Below are 13266 nucleotides of genomic sequence, written 5' to 3'. Positions count from 1 at the left end.
ATCATCTCCGTTGCTTGACCATTGACGTTGCGCGTGCCAAATTTTCTGTCTTCCTTGAATAAAGGATTAGACATCACTAGTCCAGTACTGTTTCTGGACTTCACACGCCTTTATGTCGCACCATTATCATCACTTGCCACTTGGCATTTCTGTAGCTTCCCTCATTTTTTGACTTCCTCGGCTGAAGGATTCAACATTGTTCTTCAATTACCGTTGCTCGACTTCTGTCGTCCCACGTTTTTCCCATCGATCATCACTCGGCATTTTTGTCGCTTAAACACCGACCTCACACGTCATCTTCTGCCTTGAGTAAAAGTATTGTCACATTATGCCGTCGTAGTCCGATTTAGAAAGGTGGACCTTTTTCGCCATGCATGCTCCACGTCTCATTTTTATGGTTTTATTCTCAATTAAATGATTAAATTTAAAATGATAATACTGTAAGAATCATGAATGAAATTAATCTATACCCGATCATGAATCCTTGTAAATTTTTCTCGTTTGTAATTCATGATTTTGATTCAATTTTTTAAATCTCAAAGCAAAAATAAATTTTGTTAAGTATTTTACGGACCCAATGCTTTAAATTAAAATCATACACCGTTGAAAAGATAATTCAGAGCACTATAATTTTAAGAAAAAGATGTCAAATCTTTTAAAAATGAAAAAGAAAAAAGTCTTCATTTTCTAAATTTTTAACTAATTTGTCATCTAACCTACATAACTATTGTTGCCCATCCCACTGATTCACTGGACCTTACCCCCCTCCCCGAACTAAAGTTTTAATGAAGTTTCTAAGTTCTTAAACAACACTGCTACTTTAAAAGTAGTCTAAGTACTTCCCATTGTAAATAGATAATGGTATTTTAATTGTTCTAATCCAAAAAAATTAAATCAAATTTATTATTTATAACATGTTAGATTTAAATATTTTAAATATTTTTTTCTCCTCCTCGAATTTTGAGGATTGAGTTTTAAAAACGATTCATAATTCCAGATAAAAATTGGTTAGCCATTATGGATAGCAAGCATATTATTAGGTGATCTTTTTTTAATCCTTAAAAACCTTTCTATATTCATCGATGTGAGACCATGAGGTATAACTATTAATCTCTGTTAAAGGTTTTGTTTTTAAATAAAAGTGAAATCGTTTGCTTACTCATCAATTTTAATTCACAAGCTTTTTCACATTGGATTGGTACGGATGTGGAGATTGGTAAAAAAAAGGAAAAGTAAAACTTTTTTTTGCTTATATCAGTACAATAGGGAGACACTGTCCTGATATGAAATATGTCTCTGATATGAAACGCGAAAACTTATGGAAATGAAACCTTTAACTCTTATCATAAGCAACTATAACTCTTAAATTCTTATGACCCCTCCCGTTAACAATACCTCATAAACCATATGATTTCCAGACTAGTTTCGTCGCGAAATATTTCAATTTATAGACCCTAGGCTAAATGTTTTCCATTTCTTTCATTGCATGTTATTACTTCAAATTTTCAATTATTCTTTAATTTTAGTGTGAGTTCATACCCTAACTAAGAAAGAAAAGCCATTCTCGATTTAGTTTTTAATCGGGTGTGGTCATACAACAGGGCGGTGCTACTAGGTCCAGATCTACCGGTACAGGACGGAGTAAGTCGGTCAATCTCATATGATGATAGTCTCAACTTTAAGGTTTTATTTTTACAAGTGTCCCCACTTCATATCAGACACATATTTAATATCAGGTCAGGACAGTGTCTCCCTATTGTTATATTGTGCTGATCTAAGCAAAAAATAGTTTTTTCTCCCTCTTTCTGACCAATCTTGCTCCACATCCGTGTCAACCCAATGTGAAAATGCTTGTGAATTAAAATTGATGAATAAGCAAACGATATCACTCTTATTTAAAAACAAAACCTTTAACTTCAAATTTTCAATTATTCTTCGATTTTAATGTGATTTCACACCCTAACTATAAGAAAGAAAAGCCATTCTCGATTTAGTTTTTAATCGGATGTGGTCAAAAAAAGAGCGGGACTTCTAGGTCCAGATGCACCGGTACTGGACCAGAAAATTGAGTGATCTCCTATGATTGCAGTGCCACTTAATGGGTTAACATCACATCGAAATTTTTAGATTTCTCTGTCATTGGCGATCGGATGCATGTTCTGTTTCACGCTTTCTATACATAAACGTAACAAGACATCCACAAACCCCATTTTTTTTTCTAGGACGTCTTTTCCTGAGATTTCCTGAAGATTTGTTGTACCTTGAACAAAAACATTATCTTAGCAAAGTTTTTTTAGTTTTTTTTTTACTTTTCTTTTTAAGTACTTAGTCTTTTTGTGTTCTTTTTATATTTTTTAGTGGAAGTATCTAGTGAAGATGTTTTTAAATTATTTTAAACTATTTTAGTATTTTAGCATTTTATATTACATAATCACAGAATAAATTTTCATTAAAAAAGGGCACGTCATGGCGTTCTAAATCTCTCTATTGGTGTATGTAGGATGTTTTTTTTAAATATATTTTACGTTGTGGCTGCTACTCATTTCAACTCTGACAGTAACGGAAAAATGTAAAATCTGGGTTAACTAAATCCTGAATTCATATAGCCCTTTTTTAATCAAATACGAAAAATAATTACGAATTAAAATTTTAGTAAAAAATTTGGCAAATTTTCAACAATAAGTTCTCGCTAAATTGAAACATGTATTATAGATACAGTAAAGTGGCCTACGATGGTCACATGGAAGTTGTTTGTGGAAATTATTTGTCCAAAAATTATCTTATTATAAAATTCGTAAAGAGGCCTAATGATACAGTATTCTACTTAGTATTAACAATGATTAAGAAATTATAATTGGTGTATCTAAGTTTTGTTAATTACGGATTTAACCATAAGATCATTGATTTTTATAAAATTATTACTTAGAATCTTTAAGATAAAGAAATTTGAAATTTCAGTAATCATTATATTCAATTTACATCTTAATATCTTCAATCTTTTGAAGCCTTTGAAATTGTTATTAACCCTTTAACTGCCGTTCATATTTTTTAAGGTAGTGACCTATTTGCCACGGAAAAGGTTCGACCTATTTGCCAGATGTCGGCATATGCCGACATGAGCGACCACAGAGTTTAGCTTTATTTTCTGAAAAAGAATCAGAAATATAAGTAATGAGTTGAAAAATGTATAGTTATGAAAAAGATCTTTGAAAACCTCTAATTAACGGACACTCTAAAAGGCGGACACCTCTGATTAGCGGACGATTTCATTTTCCCCGGCCGTTTCCTAGTCAAATCCTCATAAAAAAGTTTCTAAAAGGCGGACACTCAATTAGCGGACCCTCTGATTAGCGGACAAATTTTTTCGCACGAAATGGCCAAAACCCTTATTTCAGTTCTCCAATTAGCGGACATTGAATATCAAACGGGTCACAAACGTCCAAAATCGAGAAAAAAAATTTTTAGATATTTTTATTTCAAGCACTTATTAGTCTTATTATTCAAATTATTTCTACAAATTTCCAGTTTTCCCTTGACCCATTCAACGAATTGTATTTTCAATTTTGGTGTTATATTTCTAGATTTTCTTTCATTTGTTAAAAACTAACTTGTTGCGTTTTAATAACCTTTCTCTTGTTCTTCTATGACCTAGTGTCTGCAGATAAGTACTTTAGACCCCAATTTTGTATTTTCGACACCCTGGGATGGCCTAATTTCAAAATTGGAGCTCCGAGATCAAAAGTTTCTAAAAGGCGGACACTTCTAATTAGCGGACACTAACCCCTTTCCCCGATGGTGTCCGCTAATTAGAGGTTCCACTGTATATTTAAATTATTCAACTGTGCTATTTAATGAAATCTATAGTTCAGATCGGCAAATGCCGACACCGGTAAAGAAATCATAAATTTTCTTATGCCGACAGCGGTATGGAAAGGATTTAAGCTTGTTTCAATTTGACTTCAGGGGTGACCGCAAAGAAATTCATGATATGTACCATGGAAATGTCTTCCTCGGACCGACTACATAAGATTCAATTCCATAAGTTTTTTCATTAGCGACTCGTCTTTATTCAAGAATTTCGAAATGGGTGGAACCAAAGTTTGAGTACTATCGTTCCGTGTACATGTTTGAGATCTCATTTGCTTGAAGAGTACTTGACTTTGCTAATAGATAAGCTTCTTTGGGGGGAGGGGGCTTCTTGTTGTGACTGACTACATGTTTGTCTTATGAAACGTTCTCCTAGCTTAATTTTGGGCGAGACTTAGTGAACTATCCAATCCTTATATCTGTTTTTGACGTGACTAAATAAAAGCATATTAAAAAATCTATTCGCTGGAAAATCATTTCGGAGCATCATGGAATCGCTTTACCTTAGGGTAAGTACCCGGGATAATGGGTGCCGGTTGTGTGCCAACTATAAGGGTCTCCTTTTTCACACTCACGAAACTCGAAAGTCCCTCAAAGGGGTACAAATAGTCTCTCTAAGAGTTGCAAAAGGTCAAAAAATGAAGAAAAAAAAAAATTTTCGAAACTCGGACTCTCAATTTTCGAACTTCGGCTCGGACATCTCACAAAGCTTGTACCCCCTAGGGGTAAAGTTATATGGGAGTGATACTTTACAATTATTGTACTGTATAAAAAAGTGTTATTTTCAAAAATCATAAAAATCTGTATATACAATAATATATTAACGATTTTCTATAGAATATATAATTTTTCTGTTTTATATTACAATGTGAAGTTTTATATAAAAAGCAACGATTGGAATTTAATTACAAATGTTGACCTTTAAAATAAGGCCTAAATATTATATTGAATGAGGTATTTTAACTTAGTAAGCAAATAGATTATCAATATAAGAATTTTATTTTAAGACATTCTTAGAGGTGTCCATGGTATAACAATTAGGACAAAAGTTTTTATATAACGATCCTTTAATTGAACATGAAAGTGTAGAAAATGCAATTCAAGATCCTAGCACGAGAAAGAGATTGGGTTCGAGTTGACTTGAGTTGATGAATGACGTCATCAATGCAACGACTTGTTCAGTGCTCTTATACCCTGGTAAATTCAAATGCTATATATCTATCATGCTAGGCATCTTTTGGCGGAGGGATCGAATAAACGTCTTTCAGGTTTAGCTAAGTTACATAAAATCGGCTGTTGTAATACTGTCTGAAAATGGAATTTAAATTCAAAATTCAAATTTGGAAATTATATGTACCTGAAAAATCTGAAAATCTGAATTGAAAAATTTTAAATTCATAAATGATGTATACGTTGATAACTCAAAAGACTTGACGGATCCTCCAAAAGACTTTCAATGGGTTCACACCTTGTCGTATCACGAGATAATTTTTTCCGCCATTTTGTCCGACGGTTTTGGAACCATACCTTAACCTGATTTTCTGACATCCTCAAAGCTTTGGCCAGTCGACCTCTTTCAGGACCTGCTAAATATTTAGTTGTTTCAAATGTTTTTTCAAGGTGGAATATTTGATGTCCATTGAATGTTGGTCGACTTGATTTATTGCCGCTTGATAAATCTGAAGAGAAAAAGGAGAGAAAAGGAATTAAATTCGAGAATCTCGAAATGATCTCATTGGTTGAAAATTAGATCCAACGACTTTCCCTTTGGTGAATACTCCCTTTGACATGACCACGCTGTTAAAATTTGTTATGAAAATTCTTCCACCAATGGAAAGTGTTTGATGCATTTTTCAACCAATGAGCTTTCATCATTTCGAAGGGCAAAACCATCTAAAAGGTTTAAACCATTTAAAAGATTTTGTATAATAAAACACGACCGTTTATCTAAAGCGATTGTACTAACCCTCGTTATGACGTCATGCCTAAAGAAAAGAATAAATGACTTACCTGTTTCAGATAGATATTTGTTTTGATGAGTCGGACTTTTGCTCGGTGATGACGTCGGGGAATCGACGAATGTCGGAGAAAGTGTCGAAGTCGGTGAGTCCGCTGAATAATAAGCACTTGAATCTGTCGGTATTCTAGTCGGTGAAATATCAAATAAATCCCGATAGCGTTTCCCGTATAGGTATGAGTTTTCCCGATTTCGGTCATCTAGAACCCGATAGTCGTATCGGATGGGCGCTTTGGTGTATCGTCTGGGTGTCGGAATAATGGGTGGTGGTGTGATCGGGGAGGGTGCGAAATGGCGTCCACGCCCATCACGATCATAATCATTAGTATCGTGAGTTGTGACGTCACTGTGATAGGTGAACCGATAACTATTGTAAGCGGTCGTGCAACACTCATAGTAAGATTTATCTAATGAAGTGTTAGTGGAAGGAAAGTTCAACTTTGACGCTAGCTCGTTATAGAATTTACGGCTATTTAAGGCTGCGTAGTTTTTCTCAATTTCCGGAGGTTCCGAGAATGGTGAACGCTTTCGATCGCTAAGTTTTTCTAATGTCAACATATTCTTCATAAAATGAGTCTGTGAATCATGCTTCTCCGATTTGTCTGTTTTCGGATCTATGTTTTTGTCTTGTGAATCATCATGGAGAATATCATCGATTGAAAAACGTGTTGATTTCCTTTTTTTCATTGGTGGAGAATGGGCTTCCATTTTGTTTCTTCTTTTTAATTTACTGACTGAAACAAGAATAACAATATATAATAAGAAATGAAATTCTGGTTTAAAAGAAATAAGCATGAAGTGAATGCCAGTGAGATTTACTAACCCTACAACTTAATAGTTCCTAGGAGCTCTTGTGAGATAGCCCCCCCCCCTCGCCGCCGTCTGCTACGATCTTTAGTTAAATTTGAATTCGATATCGCAACCATCAACCGCAAGCCCAACCTCGTTCCCTGCGTATTATCAGCTTTTTGATGCTTACTGATAACGCTAGATAATATTTTCTGGCGTCAATCAGTAACGTAAATAAAGTCTATACACGGAGACGAGGTTGCCGCAAGCCATTCATCAATCTATCAAACCATCAAGTACTCTCCCTTATCTATTTATAGCGGTTCTTAGACATCCTTCCTTATCAATGACACTTGTTAAAATGCCACTAAGAAATCAAGGTAACACTCATTTAAAAGAAAAGAAAGTTAGTCCCCCCTCTTTTTACTTTCTCTATGTGTATGTACAAGCCCTTTTTTCTTCTGTTATTTTGACAATAAGTGGTCTAAAAAAGTACACATTACCCTTTTCATAATAAGTCAAAATGTTGACCTTTTCACTTTTTTTTCTTGTGTTTCACGCATATCAATTATATTACATGTGCCGTAATAATCATATAATATTGACTGACATAATATAATAATGCGACCTCAGACCGTTAAGTCTATAAGATGTCTATGTCAACATGATGATCTCTAAAAAAAAGATAAAGGTATAGTGCGAAAAAATTTCTGTGCCTTAATTTTCTTCCAGTGTTTTTTATGAGAATATTAACGCAACAATACAGGTTTATCCTTTTCAATAACTGCGGTGGCACTACACGTTTTTTATAAGAACATCAAAAATGTTTGAAGCCTTCGGACTTTCTTAACTTTTTTCAGATTCAAGCCTACGAATGTTCTTAAGATGTTCTTAATTTTACCATTTTGTGAGTATTTTTGTGCAATTTCCTAATAAATCAGGTGTTCTAGAGTCTGCCAAGCCTTGAAATGTTCTTAACTTGTTCTTAGCATTTTGGCCATCGAAGCCTTATTTTCTTATATAGTTTGTTCTTATAAAAAAGCGTGTATCAACATCAATACAGGTATATCCTTTTCGACCACTGCGGTGGCAATTTTTGGAGATAATCAGCTACTAATCGTTGAATATCAGGACCGACTCTGTACCCTCTTAAAGACCGTTAATTAGAGACAAAGACATCCAAAGTTTTCAACCAACAGTGTAACAGACAGTCGTTATTTAGTCTACACAATTGAAAGCCTCAGGTTTTCAGGTTTTTACTCTCGAAATGAAGGAAGATATGGCGTTGCCTAAATCGTTATTAGAGCGCGGTTGCTGATTACCCATAATTCTTTTTTTTCTTTTTTTTTTCTTCATAATATAGTTTACACGGTACACTAACGAACAAATAAGACGAAACACTACAATTCCTTTCGACCCTGAAATGCCCTATCAATCCCTGCATAAGCTATTAAAACCAACAGATTTTTCGTGTAAAAAATTGACCTTCAGCTAAATGGAAGTGAGTCTTCGGCTTGCTCTCACCCCCTCCCCCCCCCTCAACTGTGGTGCCAAGCTTATTTTAGGCTAGAATAGACAAAGTTCATACTTGATAAGTTAATTTTTTCAAGCCTAGTCGCTAAATATGTTAATTTTAAGATATCAGTCAACATTGCATATGTCAAACAGCTCTAAATTATAATCCTTAAAATTGACTAATCTAACGTAGGAGGACAGATCTGAAATGCCATCACTAAAGCCTTCAGCGTGTATATGCTATATTTGACTACTTAAACATACCCGTTGTACCTTTAATATGATATCTCTTAATCCCATATTTCATTGTTTACAATTATACAATTACCTCAGAGTAATTTTAATCGATTTTCAAACGGTTTTAAGATTTCAATACTTGAGTTCTTTATTCTAAGCCTGTGTGAAGCTCTCACTGAGACAAGGATTTGTATAAAGATTTCATAAAGTAAAGATTTCGTCAACGCGTTAAAATCAGTCTTGTCCCTCCCTCTGATCTTAGAGTCTTTTGTGGTTGTATTATAAAGTCTCCACCTTAGTTTTAAAGGTTTTTACATGGGATTGATTGTCTTATCGTAGACAATTATTTTCTGGTAGAACTTTCATCGAGGTCTTTGATGCGAGAATGCTCTAAAGTTGGACACGCCGTTGTATATGCAAAACTTTTTTTATAGGAAGAAAAGAAATGAATTACTTAGCAGCAGTAGTAGTAAAAAAGTATTATTCGTGGTCGAGTCATTCTAAAGATTACCAAAATGGTGTTTGAAGCCTCTCTGCTTTGCGTTCAGCAATAAAAGAGAAAGATCAAGGGTAAAATCTCTGGAAAAAGAGAGGTGACCTCCCCTAACTTTGAGTAGATAGCAAAGAGGAGCCTTCGGGTTGCCTCCGACTACTGTCGTTCATAGCTTAAAAAGCCAGTGAGTCAAAAATTTTAATTGTTTCTTAGTAAACCAGTTAGGAGGTCTGGCTTGCCTTTGACAGAGAGGTAAACTTACCGATATTAAAGGTTCACTGTGATGCTTTAAATATGGTTTGAATGTTTTATTAAAAAAACACTATTGAGAGCTTAATGAATAAATCAATTTTACGTTTTCACACCTTTCAAAATATTAAATAAAAATAGGACTATTATAACTCAATATTTGACAAAAAATAGGTCAACATTTATACAGAGCGGTGAGATTAATTTTTTATGACATTTTACTATATCCTTCCTTGTAGATGCCGCATTCTTTGAGTTTTAATTAAGTAAGCCGAACTGACAAACAAAGTATCTTGTTGTTTGTCTTCCCTTCTTTACATATTCTGGGCATTACATACCCATATTTTATGTAATCGTAAGGCAGGTTATATTTGTAGGTTGTATCAATCACGTAGAAAGGTTACCTAGATTTTTCTATAACGGGGACCATCCTCAAAAGTCTACTGAAAAAGGGAATAGTTTAGGAGATGGGCTAAATTTGAAAACGAGTGGTTAGACCGGGTGGAGTGGGCAGTGATGGATGTGTTTACAAACTCTAACACCACTATTTTTTCCTCAAGTCGTCCTGGCACCCTGACTCTACACATATATACTAAAGATAATATCTGTCATTGTAGAAAAAGAAAAGTATTGATATATAAATAACTCAAACTGATAAAAACGAAAAATGGAAACACTAAAGTTTAGTTTATAATCGTTCAAGAATACATATGACTAAGGGTGTAATTAACCATCCATACAGATCTAGATTTGACCTTTAGTAGTTTGTTACTGAATACACGTTTTTTTTATAAGAACAAACTATATAAAAACATAAGGCTTCGAGGCCCAAAAATTTAACAACATTCTAAGAACATACTAAGGCTTTGGAGACTTTTAAAAACATGCAATTTCTTAAGAAATTACATCAAAATGCTCAAAAAATGCCGAAAATAAGAACATTTTAAGAACATTTTTAGGCTTCAAATCCAAAAAACTAAGAACATCCGAAGGCTTCGAAAATTTTTGACGTTCTTATAAAAAAAAAAAGTGTACTACTGAATATCCAGACTGTAAACTCTTTTTCATTCTAATGTTTTTAGTTTACCGCCTGGTCTCCCTTAACATTTTAAAATCGGAAGTCAGCGCATGTGTACTTAATTGACTCGACGATTGCGTAAGTAAAAATTTGTTGACCCTGAGTTGAAAATCATCTTAGTAGATCAACTGATAAACAGCAGAAACATCAAAATTATAGGAAAATGTTTTACAGTTTGGAATAATCAGGGTAATCTTGCTTGTACTAAAAAGGACAAATCGAGATCTGCACAATGGTTAACTACACCCTTAGTCATTCTCAAACGGATCGAAGAGATTTTAAGCGATTTCTGGCAGCATTTATCAGATTGAAGATAGAAGAAGAGTCTTTGAATAAAAAGCAGAATGACTGATTCCACAGACGGAAGTTTAATTTAAAAATACAAATTCAGGATAACTTAATGTATATAATTTCTGGTCTGTTCCTCTAATTACAGAACTCTCAAGGAACTTCTATTGAACGAACATTATGATCCCTTAAGAATGATTTGTTCTTCATGTTTTGCATCACAGAATGAATTGTACTTAAGGGAACTTTTTATTACCTCATAAATTAAACTTGATATAAAATGTTCTTTGTTCCTTCTATGAGAGGAACATTATCTTCACTGCTTTTTTTTAACCTTAATGTTCCCTTTTAAAGGAATTGAACGTTCCTGATCAACGAAAATTAAATGAATCAAATTATTCCCTAACGTAACAGTATCGAGAGGAGCGGTTTGATTCTTCGTTTTATATAAGAATTGTTCCCTCTGTTAGAAACTCATATGACAACAACTTGTTCCTTTAGAAAAACATGTTATTCTCTACGCTTGCATGCGTTAGTGATGGTGTATAAACTATAAAGTTGTAAGTGTGCTCTTGAAAGTAGATTTTGAATCTACACGGGAGATTAAATAAACACAGGCTGAATTTTAGACTGGATACTTTTTACTTAATTCAAAACGTTTCTGATTGGGTATAAGTTATAATTGGCGCGCTCGAATTCCATTTGTCAGTCTTAATATAGGGGTAAAAGTACCATGTTTTCCTTTGTTTCTTTATTGTTGAATTGAAATTTGGACCCCTGTTAAAGGTTTCCTTGTAAAAGGGTATAAAAATAGCAAATAGTTTGTATTCATTCAAGATGCCTCGACCGAGGAGGCTCCAAGTCAATTGGAAGGCTTTACTTGGTGCTGCTCATGGGAAAAAAGAACATTGAAACTCGTCCAAAACGTAAGAAATCTTTACACTTGTCTGTAAAACTGTGTTACATGTAGATTTTAAAGTTGCCGTGGCTTGAGGAAGCACATAAATATTAAGCATCCATGGTATTATTATTTTGACGAGCAACCTGTTGTGAAGCGAGAAGACATGGTTGACCTGCATTCTATACCAAAGAGAGCCTCTACTGCTAGTAAGCCCTCATTTTCATTAGATAACGGAATCGGTTTAGATTTCTTGACATGGCTCGGAACATCATGTGGCGGAGGTAAAAAATACAGAGAATCTAGACAAATTGGTAAACGAGCTATGAAATATTTTATGCATGCCATGGGGAATAATGAGAACGACGTAGAACTTTCAAATGAATTTGTTGACTGTTGCCTGTCATCAGCAGAAATTTTCATATCTTTTTTAAAAACAATAGAGGTTGAATGGCAGTCGGTCCTTCAGGTGCTGTAAACTATGTAAAAGCAATTACTGATTTTATAGATTTTCGAAAGCAGGTGGTGTTTTCTGATAACACTTACGTTGTTTCACCGTAGTTGAAGTATATCTAGGAGAGCAAATGAAAACCTTCGAAAAGAAAAAATTTAGAATGCAATCGTAATCTTGACCTGGAAACCCTTATTGCCAGAAATAGTTGGGCTACATTAGAAGAAATGGAGGAAGTCATTCCATTCCACATGAAACAGTTTAAAACGGTCATTCAAAAGTGCTCATCGAGTGAAAAATCAAGATTTCTAACAAAAGGAGAGTTAGTTTTCTCCATTCGATTTATAACTACGTTACTTTTTCTTCGAGTGAAATGCTCAAGACCTATGACTTTCCAATTCCTCACCGTTGATATGGTCAACAAAGCAAGAACAAATGGTGGATTTGTAGATCAAAAGGAGTTTAAAACTGCTTCAAGGTACATGCTTTACAAAGCTATTGTTCGAAAACTTTTCAAAGATTTATCTTTCGCTGCCTTTCTTTTTATTTCTCTCTTAGTCCCAAGTCTTAGTCTAAACAATCATTTATATCAAATGTATGCAATACCCTTTTAAAATGTAAAATTAACTGAGGAGATTATAATTCTGATTTTTCAGATATATCTTTGATACACTGATACTAACGGATGACACAATCGAAATAATTGACTTGTACTTGGAATACATACGACCTCGCCTTAATCCACAATGTGACTTCTTACTCCTTTCTACGAACGGAACTCAGTTTCAATCGTTGACTTCCGCCATGACAATACTTGTTCACCAGGCGATTGGTAAACACATCAACCCAACAAGATATAGGCAAATTGTAGAGACTGAAAGTGGAAAGGTTAAATCTTGAAGAACAGCATTTCATCACTGAAGACCAAAAACACAGTTCAACAGTGGCAAAGGTACACTACAAAAAGACACAGTCTAGAATCGTTGCAGTCGAGGGACGAAAATGCATGGAAAAAATGACAAAAGAAGCAAGAGGTAACAAAAGTTTAGTGGAACTATTCAATAATGTTTCTGGTTCTTTTTGATGAAAAGTTTATTCCAAAGTCAAAGAATAATTGATGACCAAAGCACATCTTCCAGCTCCGGAAACGTACAACCAATGAACGACGACCCGTTCCAACCAACGAACGACGACCCGTTCCAACCAACAAACGACGACCCGTATCAACCAATGAACGAATCGCTGAATGAATCGACCGACTTGGCAGTTACAAAAGTTCGGCATACTGATAATACTATAACCGGGACTACCGCCTCTAAAGTAAAAACGACTGAGATGCCTAATGACGATATCACTTTCAAGAGAGAAATTGCTACACAACAGG

General features: G+C 34.4%; 2 protein-coding genes across 2 annotated transcripts in view; one reads left to right on the top strand and one right to left on the bottom strand.

The window, feature by feature from the left end:
- LOC136816059 (sorting nexin-29-like) overlaps positions 1-2460 on the top strand; it is a 53619-nt gene extending 51159 nt beyond the window's left edge. The window contains exon 22 of the mRNA XM_067072491.1: positions 2223-2460. Coding sequence (XP_066928592.1) covers positions 2223-2247 — 25 coding nt within the window. The 3' untranslated portion in view covers positions 2248-2460. The remainder of the gene's footprint in view (positions 1-2222) is intronic.
- A 2192-nt stretch (positions 2461-4652) lies between these two features.
- LOC136816053 (uncharacterized) lies at positions 4653-6635 on the bottom strand. The gene is made up of 2 exons (XM_067072487.1): positions 5878-6635; positions 4653-5546 (listed from the first exon to the last, which is right to left on the bottom strand). Exons 1-2 carry the CDS (start codon positions 6590-6592, stop codon positions 5263-5265), a joined length of 999 nt encoding a protein of 332 aa, XP_066928588.1. The 5' UTR covers positions 6593-6635; the 3' UTR covers positions 4653-5262.
- Positions 6636-13266: the final 6631 nt, after the last annotated feature.

This window comes from Clytia hemisphaerica, unplaced genomic scaffold (assembly GCF_902728285.1).
Source record: "Clytia hemisphaerica strain Z4C2 unplaced genomic scaffold, Clytia hemisphaerica genome assembly, whole genome shotgun sequence".
NCBI classification, from domain to species: domain Eukaryota; kingdom Metazoa; phylum Cnidaria; class Hydrozoa; order Leptothecata; family Clytiidae; genus Clytia; species Clytia hemisphaerica.
Note: the sequence above shows the minus strand (reverse complement) of the source record. Positions and strands in the feature narration are given on the sequence as shown.

Excerpts from the sequence above, each read along its gene's own strand:
- LOC136816053 (XM_067072487.1), bottom strand. The coding sequence starts at position 6,592 with ATGGAAGCCCATTCTCCACCAATGAAAAAAAGGAAATCAACACGTTTT. Across the intron at positions 5,547-5,877 it reads CAAATATCTATCTGAAACAG|ATTTATCAAGCGGCAATAAA; the intron begins GTAAGTCATTTA and ends TTTTCTCTTCAG.